The sequence below is a fragment of the Scyliorhinus canicula genome, chromosome 5 (assembly GCF_902713615.1).
Source record: "Scyliorhinus canicula chromosome 5, sScyCan1.1, whole genome shotgun sequence".
In the NCBI taxonomy this organism is placed as follows: Eukaryota; Metazoa; Chordata; class Chondrichthyes; order Carcharhiniformes; family Scyliorhinidae; genus Scyliorhinus; species Scyliorhinus canicula.
In genome coordinates this window covers 134,793,636-134,808,047 of record NC_052150.1, presented here as the reverse complement: position 1 = coordinate 134,808,047, position 14,412 = coordinate 134,793,636, and the positions used below count along the sequence as shown (strand labels likewise).

Below are 14,412 nucleotides of genomic sequence, written 5' to 3'. Positions count from 1 at the left end.
TGGCTGCCAGCAGCTGAGCATGTGTTAGTCTTACTCAGTACAATGGACAACACAGGGTTCACACAGGTGATCTATTATTATTAACTTGACTTCACAAAAACACTCTGCATCGTCCTCTTGAGTGCCATCGACATTAATGCCAACTTGTTCAAAACGTGACTGCCATGTCCTTTCTCGCACAATCCTGCTCGTCCATCACCAAAGACCTATCCACTGTCATTGGCTTTCTGTCCGCTAACTGACTGAATTCCTAATACAGCCATGTCAATACCATATACCTCTTCATCTCCTGACATTTTAATCCTCCAATTCTGACCTCATGCAATGAAAATAACATTTTAAAATCGCTCAGGAAATAATTGACCATTTGGAGAATTGTTCAATTTCTCTCCCAGTGTGGTTGGCTGGCATTACATTAACGTTGTTAAAAATATATTTCACCCGATCTATCAGAATTAGTATTATACGGTGGGTTTAATGCAATTTATGTGAAAACCCAGCAAGTTCCTAAAAATAATGGGGAAGCCAAGTGCAAGATGCTACTTGAGAGAAGTAATAGAGTGGCAGCGTCAATTGACCACAAGTTCTGGAGGCTTGCAACTGGCAGCATCTGTCCTAATTCCCCAGATTTACTGACTGATTTGCACATTAATGATATGTGCATTGTTAACACACTATTATTTTTCTTGCAAGATTTAGCCCGATGTCTCTATTGTTTAGTTCAGACAAGGCCACCGCGTTTTAATGGATCGTACTGTAACGTGCAGATATATATGGATCATCTGTCATGTCCCCAACTATTGAATAATCAACGAATGTCTGTCCATAATCTGGTACAAGTCAATGTCTTCAGGAGTAATGGGAGAAAACTGATAGGACTAAAAAGGCAACGTTTACAAAAAAGATTAATTTTATAATCTCGATTTAAAAAGAACAAAATCCACATGCAATCACAGCTTTCACACGGATCTCACATGCAAATATATTTATATATTTATTTACTTATAAAAGAAACGATTTGGATATTTTCGTATGAAAGGGGTTGTGAGGTGAAACTGTTGTCAACATCATGGAAAAGGGGGACTGACGCTGGTGTTGTAACGGCTTTTCAGTGCCGTGTGGAATTCTGGAAGAAAAAAGGGTCACGTTATGTTGAACCTTTGTACAACTCTTTGACTTCTCTCCCTGCACCGTCACCAGCATTTGTTAATACGTCCTCTGTAAGCCAGGTATCAGGGCAGGCCAGAGATAAACAAAATAAAATAAATGCATATTTCCATGAAGGTACACTGATTAATTTTATTTGACAATGTGCATTTTGGTCATTTGAGTTGGCAGTTACACATCTTGCAGTAAGACATTGAAAAAAGTCAACTGACAAGTCACAAAGTAACATTTAGTTGGGATTGTTACATCAACTTATGAAAATTAGTGTTTTCAGTGAGACTAGATTCTTAAGGTGGGCAAGATTTAAATTACTTCAAGTCAAATTAACCAGTCATGGTGCAACTGGACACCTTTGATATCGAGAAAACCTTGTATAAATTATGTTCAGCTGTTCGATCAGCAGATGGCGATATTGGTCTTTGGAACGCTAACTTGTAATGAAACACAATGCATGATTCTGCCGATCGGCGACTAAGTGCTCCTGCCAATGGGAAAACCAGCGTCATTCCTGCTGGCACGAGGAGTGACCCTGATGTGCCATTCCACAGCACTTTGAAGAAATTTTACCCTGAATCGGGTTTTCAGTGGCGACCGGGGTTCTCGCTGGAACTGAGGAGAGTGGAATCGAAGTTCTCTGATAGGTCCCGCTCCTCACAAGTCAGGGCGCCATTTTTAAAGGGTGATCTGATCTCAGAATGCTGGTGCAGCGCCCCTCCCCCCTTCCAGATTGCTGGAAGTACCCCCACACCCTGATCGCTGGCATGGTCCCTCCCCCCCACCCTAGTCGTTGACAAAGGCTCCCCATCGTAAACTCTGGCAAGGGCCTCCGCTCAGTACTCCACTTCAGCACCATCCCCCCCCCCCATACCCAGGCCCACCCGTCAGCGACCTCCTTATTCTCTTTCCTCACCACTCCCCCCCCCCCCAAGTCCTCTCCTTCAGCATCCTGCCTAATGCCCCCCCCCTTCAAGCTCCACCCTTTTCAGCACCAACCTCATGGTTTGTACTCTGAGGGGTGACCTCTCTCCTTACAATTGCCTCCAGGGTGTGAAGGGGGTCCTTCATGGGAGGTGGACGTCAGGGGGAGTTTGTTCTGGGCTGGATGGGCTCAGTTTGAGGGTCTGTCTTGGAATGGGAATTGCTTGGCTGCTCTTCCCACTTGCAGCCTTTACACCCTTTAAATAGTCCGTATCTAGAAATTTAAAGTTCTCTCATAATAAAGTGAAAATGTTTTAAACCCGTTAAGGAGTCTGTCAGTATGCCAAGTTCAAAGACCTGTGTGATGAATTTAACGTGGTGGAAACCTTTGAAGTGGTTTTCTCACAGTCAATTTAATTTAAAAAAAAATATTTTTCTTCTTCTCCTTTTTCACATTTTCTCCCAAATTTACACTCAACAATTAACAATAATCAGTAATGAATACAATGTCAATCCTCATATCAATAACAACGATCCCATCCTCCCACCAATCCCCAAAGGTTAGCCCGCATGTTAGCATAAACCAATGACAAAAAGGAATTAGGAATCACCCATGGTCACCATTAACACATACAGTCCCCCTCCCCCAACCCTCCCAGCACTCCCCCCCCCCCATCCCCTAATGTACGATGTGATCCAATTCTCGAAAGTGCATAATGAATAACGCCCATGAATTGTAGAACCCCTCCATCCGTCCCCTCAGTTCAAATTTGACCTTCTCAAGCGTCAAGAATTCCAGCAGGTCCCCCCACCACGCCAGGGGACAGGGTGGAGGAGGTTGATCTCCACCCTAACAGAGGTCCGCCTTCGGGCGATCAACAAGGCGAAGGCTATAACATCTGCCTCCGCACCCATTTCCAACCCCGGCTAGTCCGGCACCCTGAATATGGCCTCCCGAGGGCCCGGGTCCAGTTTCACATGCACCACTTTAGAGATTACCGAAATACCTACTTCCAGTAATCCTCAGCTTTGCACAGGACTAAACATATGAACTTGGTTTACGGGGTCCTCCCCCGCAACATTCACACACATCTTCAAAGAGCCAGCTCATCCTCACCCTTGTAAGGTGTGCTCTATACACCACCTTCAGCTGTATCAACTCCAACCTCGCACATGAGGTGGAGGTGTTCAGTCTCCGGAGCACCTCACACCAGAACCCTTCCTCCATATCCTCTCCCAACTCTTCCTCCCACTTTGCCTTGATCCCTTCCAGCGGTGCCTTCACCTCTTCAAAAATAGCCCTGTAAAGGAATTAGGAATCACCCACCTCTCCAGTCCCCCTGACATCAGTATCTCCTCCAGCAATGTGGAAGCCGACTCTACTGGGAAGCTCTGTATCTCCTTTCTGGCAAAGTCTCGAACCTGCATGTATCTGAACATTTCCCCCTGCTCCAGCCCATATTTCGCTCCCAGCTCCAGTCAATTTCATTTTTAAAGTACTGAAGACTGTTTGTATGCCTAGAAGGCTAAAAGTTTTGAACTGCATTTTTACATTCAATTTCACGCAACATTGCTGACATAAGGCGTTTTGATTGACAGATCGAGACAGTTTCAAAGGGGGATGAAGATTGTTGATTTATACAGCTCTGCTGGGATCCATTAACCCAGTGGAACAGGTGGTGTCTAATCACAGTTTTTTTTAAAGGTTGCCTCTTTGTTCTCAAGTGTTTCCTAGAAAGAGCAGATACTGCCCCCCCACACCTTTTGTAAAGGCTCGCTGAATCCTGTAGCTAGCAAGCGGCCCGAGAATCCTGGCCACAGTGTGTAGGTACACACACAGCCCTGGCACTTACCTTTAGTTCAGTACCATACGTAACATTGACAAGGGGATGGGACATGCTGCTATTTGAAAAGTAATGGGATTTTCAAGGTGATGAGAAGTTCTTCACCAGCAACTGGCCCCAGGATTCTGGCCCCTCAACCCTTTGGTGCTTCCAATCTTATGGAGTTCCACAAAAATCTTTAAATTAGTTGATTAATTATTATTGTGCAGGTTCAGCCCAGAGTGCCATGTGATATTGTAAAGTTAGCCCATTTCATTATTTTTGTTGCACTCCTGACACTGTATCATTTGCCCCGAAGAAAATGACGAACAACAGAAATGAAGTGAACTACTTACCCATACACTCGTTGTGGAGGTGGATGGAACAGCCTTGAGAAGCTGGATTTTTTACTTTCCGTGCCAGTCCATTGTCTTGTACCTGTATAACCAGGTATATTTGGGCAACTGAAGAAAGAAAAGTAACATATAGACAATAAACCGCATTTCTGCTGGAAGAATAAACTGAAACAAAATCAAATGAAACTTATGGAAATACTGGGTGGCACAATAGTTAACACTGCTGCCTCACAGCGCCAGGTTCAATTGCGGCCTTGGGCGACTGTGTGGAGTTTTCACTTTCTCCCCGTGTCTGTGTGGGTTTCCTCCGGGTGCTCCTGTTTCCTCCCACAGTTCAAAAAATGTGCAGGTTAGGTGAATTGGTCATGATAAAATTGTCCTTTAGTGTCCAGGGATGTGCAGGTTAAGTGGGGTTACAGGGATAGGGCAGGGGAGTGAGCCTAGGTAGGGTGTTCTTTCAGAGGGTCGGTGCAGACTCGATGGGCTGAATGGCCTCCTTCTACACTGTAGGGATTTTATGATTCTACACTGTAACCTCTCCGGTCTAGAAACCGATTATTTGGAAACACCAACTGTCCACAAATGTTTTGAGCAGCCCCAAGCATTACCCGAAACTCATAGCATATATTTTCGTACTGTACTTTGGGAAGGGAAGTATGGAAGATCCAGTATTTGGATAAGAAAGCTAATTTTTATTTTGGCTTTATTGGTCAGGATTCTCAGTCCTGCAACGACAGAATCACGAATCGAGATCGGGTGGAGAATCAGTTGCCAACCGAAAGTCGAGGTCGGTTGAGAGTGCCAACAGGGTGCCATGCTCCAGTGCCTTGATGGTGTTGTGGATGCATTCCATGCCCCACGCCAACATGGGTATGGAAATCGTACAGCAACACTCTTAACATATCATTAATGGGCCCGACCCGGTAGTCTCTGACCCCCCGCGATGCTTCGTCTCCCCAGGTGTAGGTGACGCTGGCACGCTTCACTTGTGGTATTTAAAAATGGGGACCAGGCGCCGTAGCTGCTGAGGGACAGAGATGAGGTAAGAAAAGTTTCCAAAGGTGCTGTGATCAGAGGTGAAATTATAGCTTACAAAGCAGGGAGAGATGGGAAGAGAGGGTGGTTAGGCAACAGCTAGTTGACTGCATTCTGGAGGTGGACCGGCGATACTCTGAGGCTCCGACTGTAGAACTACTGGCTGAGAGGAAAAAGTTACAGATGGACTTTGACCTGCTCTCCATGAGGAAAGTAGAGCACCAACTCCGCCAGGCATGGGGGACCCTGTACTGAAGGTACGATTCAGGTACCTAGACTGCTCTGGAGGGGCCTTCCAGACTGCCATGGGAGGGACTCCCACATCGTGGTGGCTTGCTGCGTCCTCCACAGTGCACCAGAGAGACGTCATGCTGGAAGAGGAGGTTGAGGAACGCCATGCCTCGACCAACGAGGAGGATGCAGAGGATAGCCAGGATGGGCAGGACATGGCGTTAGGGTAAGCATAGAAGGCCACACGATGTGTGCGCCAGGATCGTTGTGCACAGGACAATCCAATGGCCTTTTGGTTCGCCGACTAGGGTGCTGGTCGCTGGCTGCCCAAACGTCAGGTGTGGAGCCCACCCCCACAATCTGCACCCCCCACCATGGAAAACCCCGTCCCCTTCCTGCACTCCATCACCTCACTGCAGCACCCTCACCCCTTTCTGAGACCCCCCACCAGCTGCGCCACAGGGTGTTGGCCAGAGTCAGTAGAGTATCAGGGTGTCTGGTCCATGGGGCAGAGGATGATGTCGCCCCACTCCGTGATGAGCTCTGGTGCTCCGTATTGTTTGACCACGTGTGATTTCCACCCTGGTGTCACATACCACTACCCACCTGGATGATCTCTGTAGACGTGCTGGCCATTCCATCTCACGAGCCCACAGACTTTTTGGGGGTGCAGGTGCAGTGTTAGGGTCCGGGGCAGGGGTGATGAGCGGTGAGGAGGTGGGCAGACCCTACCACAAGGCACCCCAGCATCTCTGGCCCAGGCCCCTGCGCCTCCGAGGATGGCTACTGGATGTACTCCCAACAGCACTGGGGGATCTGGCCCATGCCATCCTCCAACATCAGCAAGCCACACCACCAGTCTCTCCCCCCCACCCTTCACCAACCATCCTACCCCCAACCAGCACACCCTTTCCACCCAGCCCAGCCCATGCCTCATATCCTTCCGATAAAGGGGCGAGGCAGTTTAGAACATTGGTGAACAGGTGTTTATTTGTGACAGTGGTCTGTACAATCAGAGAGGTAAGTGCATTCCAAGCACTAAGTACATTCCAATCACTCAAGGATGTGACTTCACTGCACATGACTCTCTTTGATGTGGTCAATGTTTACAAACATTGGGGTTTCACCACTGAGGCTACTGAACCATGAAAGGATAAAAAATTGATCAACGCTGCAGATGGTTTTTGCGAGGTGTCAATCACAGACCGTTACTCCAAAGCTATGAATGGATTGCAGCTGGTGGACCGGTGGGAGCCAAATGCAGACACAGCTGCTCTCCTTCGAAGAATGGACATGTGGAGCTGCAAGGTAGATATTACAGCTATAATGCTTCACACTGCTCCTGTTTGGACTGCTCTCTAGCTTGCAGACAGGAGTTCCATTTCTGGGGGTAGGGGGGGGGGCATCTGTGTTTAGGGGGTCTTTGTGTGTGTGGGGAGGTCTGTGGAGGGGGTTCCTTTAGGCAGAGTGTCCGTGTGGAGGGGGCCGCTCTATTACTGGAGTCCCTGGGGAGATCCCCCTATTATCGAGGTCCCTGGGATAGCGGCGGATCGGGTTACCCTGTACTTGGGGGTGGGGGAGGCACCCAGTCACTTGGGGGTGGGGGCTTCTGTGTGGTGGGGGGGGGGGGGGGGGGGGGGTGGTTTGGGCCCGAACTATATCACTGGGAATCCCTCATATTACACACCATGCGTAAATTTGCATGACGTGGAACACTGAGTTGCATCCCACTTTACGACCACAGAGATTGTAAACCTGGTGCAATTCAGCTCCGGCACAAGAACATGGGATTCTCCGTCGGCCGACGCAGGAATCGGGAAACGCGCTCAGGCAAGAATCGGTCCCGACGCTGAAATCGTGGCGGGTGCCAGTTTGATGCTAAAGTGTAATTCTTCATCACCTCGACAGCAGTGCCAATGCATGACAGTAAATACTGTTTACACATCATTAACGGCCTGACCCAGTATTCTCCGGGGCCTCTGCAATTCTCCGCCTCCGGTGGGCAGAGTTCACGATGGCGCAGTTTACTTGTTCTTTTAAAAATCATGAAACTGAAGCGTGGCTGATGAGGGAGAGATAGGAAGTAGGGCAGTGTGTGTGCATGTGTGGGGGGTTGATGGGGGAAAGGGCATAGTGGCTGGGGTGTTCCCCCACGTGACTGGGGCTGTGTACAGGCATGGACCACGATTGCCGCAGCCTGCAAGGCAGCCACCTTGCTGCGCACCCCACTGACCACTCATCTTAGCCGCTGGTTCTGCAGAGTGCCGTCGGCCGTATGGGTGCCCCCAAACTTCCCACTCCTACACCCCACCCTCTGCCATATGCCCTCCACCCGGCCGCCACCCGCCAGCAGGGCATCAGGTGCCCACTCAAGGGCAACGTCCAATGTAGCCCCTATGGGTGCGTCGGGTGGAGGACACTGAGCATACCACTGGCAAAGGCAGCGCCAGTCGACAGTACCCATGGCATCAGGGACAGGCACCAGGGCCAGAGGTCCCCACGGTGCCGGGCACCGACAGGGCCAGGGTCGCGGAGATGGTGGGGAGTGGGGACTCCGCAGTGCCAACCGGAGCCACCATGTAGCCCGGATGGAGAGCCGGCTGTCAGGCCCAACAGGCCGAGGGGGCAGAGGTACAAAGGAGATGCCGCATGAGGCCTCGGGTGTACTGGCTGCGCCTGGCATTCAAGGACCTGCCGGACTGGGCATGACGCTGAAGACTCCGGCTGAGCGTGGAAATAGTGCGACAGATCTATCAGATCACGGCACACCTGGCACCACGGGGGTATGGGGAAGGGAACCCAGTCCCGGTGGTCATCAAAATGATGGACGCTCTGAACTTCTATGCCATGGGGTCCTTCTGTGCAGCGAGTGGGGCACTGTCCAGGATTTCACAGACCTCAGGGCTCAGGTACATCCCTGCCGTCACGGAGGCCCTAAATGCCCAGATGGCACAGTTCATCCATTTCAATGTGGACCAAACCCATCAGGATGCCCGGGCAATGGCGTTCGCCGCCATTGCCGGGATGCACCTGGTCCAGGGGGTGATCGACGGGATGCATGTCACCTTACGAGCACCTGCAGATGACAGGCCTCTTTACACAAACCGAAAGGGGTTCAACTTGATGACTGTGCAGCTGATATGTGACCATGAGCTGTGCATCATGCACGTCTGCACCCAATACCCAGGCAGTGTGCATGATGACTTCTTCCTGGCATACTTGATGATTCCTGACATGTTTAAGACGCCCTACCCCGGCTGGGGGTTGCCTCCTGGGTGACCGGAATTATCCACTGCAGTCATGGTTGATGACACCTATCCAGGTGCCACAGACGGACACTTAGCCGCTTCAGGCAGGTACAGGAGGCCGCCCAAAATGTTTGGCTCGGCCACGCGCATGGGAAGCTTTGATCGCCTCCTGTTTCACTGACTGGGGGAGGGGGGGGGGGGGGGGGGGGGGGGGGGTGGTGGTGCTGAATTGGCCGGGGACACGGACACCGTAGCGCAGCATCATGCACCCCCCTCACCCCCCCTCCCCCGCCCCTCCTGACACACCCTCACCTGCAACCCCCTCTGTGATACATACCTGCTGGCCAACAAGATGTGGGCCCTGGGTTGGCAGTACCAGCAGGTCTGGTCCATGGGATGTAGGATGATGACAACCCGCTCTGCAATGAGCTCTGGTGCTCCAAATTGTTTGACTAAATCTGACTCTTGCCTCCGGCAGCACTTTGCACCGACTACCTGGGTAATCACTGCATGCGAGCTGGCCACTCCATCACACTGTGCCATCGAATCCCTGGGGTGATGGTGGTGGGGATGGCCAGGGGGGTTGGTGGTGGAGATCCCAGTCTACCCACAACATCCGCCCATTCCCACTTCCTCACTCCCTCTCTGGCCAGCCCAGAAGAGCCCACCCCACAAACCAATCTGACAGAGCACAGAGGCAGGTTGTAACAGTGTTAACAGGTGTTTAATGTGGCAAAATATATTCAGAGTCGTGTCTTAGCCCCTACAACTAAACTGTGCCCTGCCCCCGTGGCAATTTAACTGGTGTTGGAAATTCTGGCCTTATGGGCTATGTCTAGGCTATCCCCAGATGGTTAATCAGGAGTGGAGGTAGCCTGCTGTGATTCCTGCCCTGTGATCTGGGTCCCCGTTGGCAGGTATCTTCTGGGGCGATCGAGCCTGTATGAGCCCATCTGATGCTTGGGTGTCCCAGATGGCGTGGTGCTGCCCTGTTTTGCCTGCTGCCCATCAGACGCACCAGGGATAGGAGTGGGGGTGTCCGAGGTGCTGCGGTGTTCTGGCACCTCCCCCGTGGGAGTCACCGGCATTGGCCCCATCACCTCCTCCTCCCTCGGGGTGCTCCATGGGATGGACGGGTGAGCAGAGCTCTGCCCTGAGGCTCTCCCACCACCTGGCGTTGCCAGTCCTGGGGGCCACTCTGGTCTCGACCAGGGTCCGCACGCTCGTGGCCATGGAGCACAGGGAGTGGACCATCCTCGTCTGGGACTGTGCCTCTCCACCCATTGACTGTGCCACCACCTTCTTGGTCTGTGTCACATTAGCCAGTGACTCTGGGACCGGGTCATCTCCCTCTGCGTTGTGCCACGTTAGCCAGTGCCTGGGCAATGCCGCCGATGTATCAGCCATGGCCTGCTATGACTGGGCCACGTTCAGAAGCTCCACTGCAAATTCCAGAATTCCAGGTGGCTGTGGCACATGGCTGCCTGTGAGGCAGCAACCCTGTCCTGGGCCTCGGCCAGCGCCTGCATAGAATGCACCAAGCTTTGGACATGCTGATGCATAGCTGCAACCCTCACTCCGAATGCCTCCACCGTGGATGCCACCCATGCGGTGTTGGCCTGGGTGGCATGCATGGCCGGCATCACCTCCTGCTACTGCACGTGGTTGGACTCCTCCAACTGCGCCTGCAGGTGCTGGATGTTTGCCACAACCCCTCTGCGGCTGCAGCTCCACGGTTGATGGGACTGTCTGTTCCAGAAGCCTGAAATCCGTCTGGACGGCAGCTAATCCCTGAGGCCGGCCCGCCCTCCGACCATACGCCCTCCCGGGAGTTCCTACCTCGCCCTGCTGTACCGGATCAGCTGTGTGGTGCGTACCAGATAGTGCCCCAGGTGTCTCTTCATTTTAGTGCCCAACTGAGGTGAATGTCTCTGGGTTGGTGGAGGATGTTGGAGACAGCTGTGATGGGAAGTTAGTGTCATCCTCGGACTCAAGCTCTGGGGTCTCCTGAGTCTCGAGTCGAGGCCTGCGGGGGTCCGGGCTGCTCTCAGCATCACTGCTCAGCTCACGGAATGTCTCAGCTGTGGCATTGGCTGGGGAAGGGGTACGCTAGATGTACGCTTCTCACCACCAGCAGGTCCTGCAAGACACAATACAAGATGCATGATTACACTGCTGGCCGGGGGGTGGTGGGAATGAGGGTGGTGTACGGGTGAGGGTGGTGTGGGGTGAGGATGATGCTGAACGTGAGGGTGGTTTGGGGGTGAGGGTGGTGTGGGGTGAGAATGACGCTGAACGTGAGAGTGGTGTGGGGGTGAGGGTTGGGGTGAGAGTGAGGGTGGTGTGGGGGTAGCGTTGGAGGGGTGTGGTTGACACACGTGACATGGAAAACCGCATCTTCGAGGGGTCTCACGTTTTTGCCCGCGCCAGACCTCCATCTTGGTGACCTCTCTTTCCTCTGGGCCGCCGGCCTTGCCCAGGGCCCTCTGCTCTGCCACGGTGCGGGATCACAGATCCGGTGGTTCCCCTGCAGTTTTCTCCCGCTCCTAGCGGTTATGGGTGGTCGTTTCCTGGCCGGGGGGTAACAGAAAACGACAGTGTTAGATAGTCTGCCGCATGCAGCTCAGGGGCTGGGTAGCTGGTGGCCTCAGTGACCAGGGAACCTGGCCTGTGGTCAGTATTGGTGCCGGTATGTGGTGTAGATTGGGTATTTGGCCACCCTCTGGGTCGGGGGGGGATGTGGGTTAGTGCCAGGGGCACAATGTTATCTACTCATCCTAGCCATCCTGGATGTTTTCTCTGGCACTGCTGGTCTTTCCAGATGGTGTTGCTGGTGGCGCTGACCGCCTCTGCCACCTGCACCCAGGCACGGCGAATGGTGGTGGCTGGAAGCCTGCTGCCCGGGCTGGGGCACAGGGTCAACCGCGTCCAGGAGGTCACCAGCTCGGCATCGGTGAGTCTTGGGCCGCTCTGTTTGCTGCCATCTTGTTGGCTTGGATGATGTATGGGGAGTGAAGTGTGTATATGTAGCTGCAGCTTGTTAACCTCCTGAGTGTCAATCTTAGACCTGGTGAATGATTGTGTCCACGTGATGCCGGTGCTCGCCCCTTAACAGTCGCTGATCGGTCCAGATGCGTCGCCAGTTTTGCTGTCATGGAACTTCACGCATCCTGCGCCGGCGTCAACACTTAGTCTCAGGAATAGAGAACCCGCCCATGGTGTTTTCTGGTTCTCACACCTGTGGTTAGACATTCGAAAGTCATTCCATAATCCAGAAAACTCCAAAATCCATAAAAGCCTTGGCTCCAAACATTGCGGACTGGAGACATTGCTGTGTTGTTCTTTAAATTTAAAAATTCAGCAGATTTGGAAAATGTTTATGCATGATGCTATTAAAACCCCATCCTTTGACAAATATTAAGGAAACAATTGCTAAACGCTAGAATTCCAGTTACTACTTCATGCTTTAAGTTTCTGCAGTTTTACTCTTAAAATTCTTCTAATTCTTTCATTTAAACTATACCATGTCCTGACAAACAGAATTATCACTTTAATGAATGCTGGATCCTGCATTCATCTCAGTTAGTGCATAAAGGATTGAACAGTAAATTGGTACAGCACACGAGAATTAAAGTAAAGACAGCCTTTTGTAGTGATTAAATAGGGCATTTTTGCATACATACTGAGTTGTATCTGTATGTCGTGGCTTTTCGGTTCGAGGTACGGTGTAGGGGGTAAATTCAGTGTAAGGGTTATCTACATCCTCTAGGTTATTACCACCAACAGAACCACTATCAAAGACAAAGTGAAAAAGATGTTACTTTGAGCACACCATCAGGAAAATACTTTGCAATCATTGTGGAACTAGGTGCCTCACCTATACAGTGGAATTTGATGAATTCTGGGAAAAGGACTTGAGCTGTAAAATATTACACCATCGTTAGATCTGCCGAATTACATAAAACTCAGACTCTTCACTGACATAACTAACCACATTAGTAAGGTGCCTTTAATATGCTCTATCCAACCTACATTCAATTGACACACAGAGCGTCTAATACATATTGAGGGCGCGATCTACCGACCGCATTGCTTCCGAAACACGGTTCAGCACGGATGGTAGTTGTGGGGACATCCCTCTTCCGGGATCAACCTGGCTCGCTATGCCTTGAGAGATCTAACGCAATCTCACGAGATGTCACGGTCTGAATTCCGTCTATTGTCGGCGGTATCAATAGTTTGCAAATCTGCATATTAGAGTGAGACAGTATACACTCCCTTGATCTACCCGATGCATTGGGATCTAACCCCTTCGCCTCGGAGACCTCGAATGAGTGTTGTTCGGTGCTGGTCCCCACAAGCGGAGACCAAATGGAATGACACTTGTGGGGGTCTCCCAGGGGATTGGAGGCTCCCAGGTCCTTGCCCTCTGGGCAGGCTGGCACGCTGGAACTGCTGGTGCCAACTGGGAACCTTGTCACTGCCAGTTAGGTACCCTGGCAGTGCCAAATGGGTGCCAGCCTGGCATTTTTCCCACGGTGGGAACAGGCCCCAGGGATGACCTGCGCGTGTGAGGTCAGGTGAGAGGGGGCCCGAAGTCCCCCTTTTGGTGAGTTGGGGCTTTGGAGGGTTTCTGGGGTCGAGAGATCGGGACGCCATTTTAAAATGGCACTTTGATCTCTTCCTGCACTGAGGTGTTCCGGCGAGCGGAGGTCCTCAGTACAGGGAACGGGACAAAGTGTGGCCTCTGTGGGGAATCCCTTGCTGAGGCCCCAAATTGAAACATTGTCCCGATAGGTAGCTTGGTGTTTCTCGATGCTAAATGAGCTTGTCACGGGATTCTGTTCCAATTTGGTTCAATCATGCCCAGAAAGGTAAATGCCATTTTCTTGAAAATAGTTGCTGGAATCATGTCAAGAGATGAGTTTGACAATTGAAGTAGAAGAGTTTAATTTAATAGATGGTAAAAAGAGAATTACTCACAAGGTGATTGGTTTAGCTACAGCAATCAAGGGTCGAGATTGAGTTTTGTCCCAGTGTCCATGTCCACTCACGGCCTACGAAGAAGGTTAAATAATGAAATAAATTTCCATGTTCGCAATAATCCTTTAGCAATTTACGTTTTACTACAGCAGGATAATGCACAATAAAAATTCTTCAGCAGCAAGCTTAGTCACGCAAATCAGTTGCAAATACTCGGAACAGCCCAATTAAGTAAGTAAAAACAAACATAAATTGGTTCAGTTTTAATTCTTGTACAACTAAACAATCCTAAATGTACCAGATTGATACATTGAAAGTTGGCAAACAAGACTTCAGCTCATAACTCACTACAGTCCAGCTGGATTGGATTGGATTTGTTTATTGTCACGTGTACCGAGGTACCGTGAAAAGTATTTTTCTGAGAGCAGCTCAACAGATCATTAAGTACATGGGAAGAAAAGGGAATTAAACAAAATACATAATAGGGCAACACAAGGTATATAATGTAACTACATAAGCAACGGCATCGGATGAAGCATACAGGGGTGTAGTGTTAATGATGTCAGTCCAAAGGGGATGACTTAGGAGTCTGGTAACAGCGGGAAAGAAGCTGTTTTTGAGTCTGTTCATGCGTGTTCTCAGACTTCTGTA

General features: G+C 50.8%; 1 protein-coding gene across 2 annotated transcripts in view; it reads right to left on the bottom strand.

The window, feature by feature from the left end:
- Positions 1-970: 970 nt before the first annotated feature.
- Positions 971-14,412, bottom strand: part of LOC119966284 (spermatogenesis-associated protein 48) — an 87,305-nt gene continuing 73,863 nt past the window's right edge. Inside the window, exons 5-9 of one of the 2 annotated variants that reach the window (XM_038797718.1) lie at positions 13,762-13,835; positions 12,656-12,697; positions 12,462-12,569; positions 4,265-4,372; positions 971-1,126 (exon numbers count right to left, since the gene is read on the bottom strand). In XM_038797718.1, the coding sequence (XP_038653646.1) occupies positions 1,003-1,126; positions 4,265-4,372; positions 12,462-12,569; positions 12,656-12,697; positions 13,762-13,835 (456 nt within the window). In that variant the 3' untranslated portion in view covers positions 971-1,002. The remainder of the gene's footprint in view (positions 1,127-4,264; positions 4,373-12,461; positions 12,570-12,655; positions 12,698-13,761; positions 13,836-14,412) is intronic. The other variant, XM_038797720.1, reaches the window with a different exon arrangement.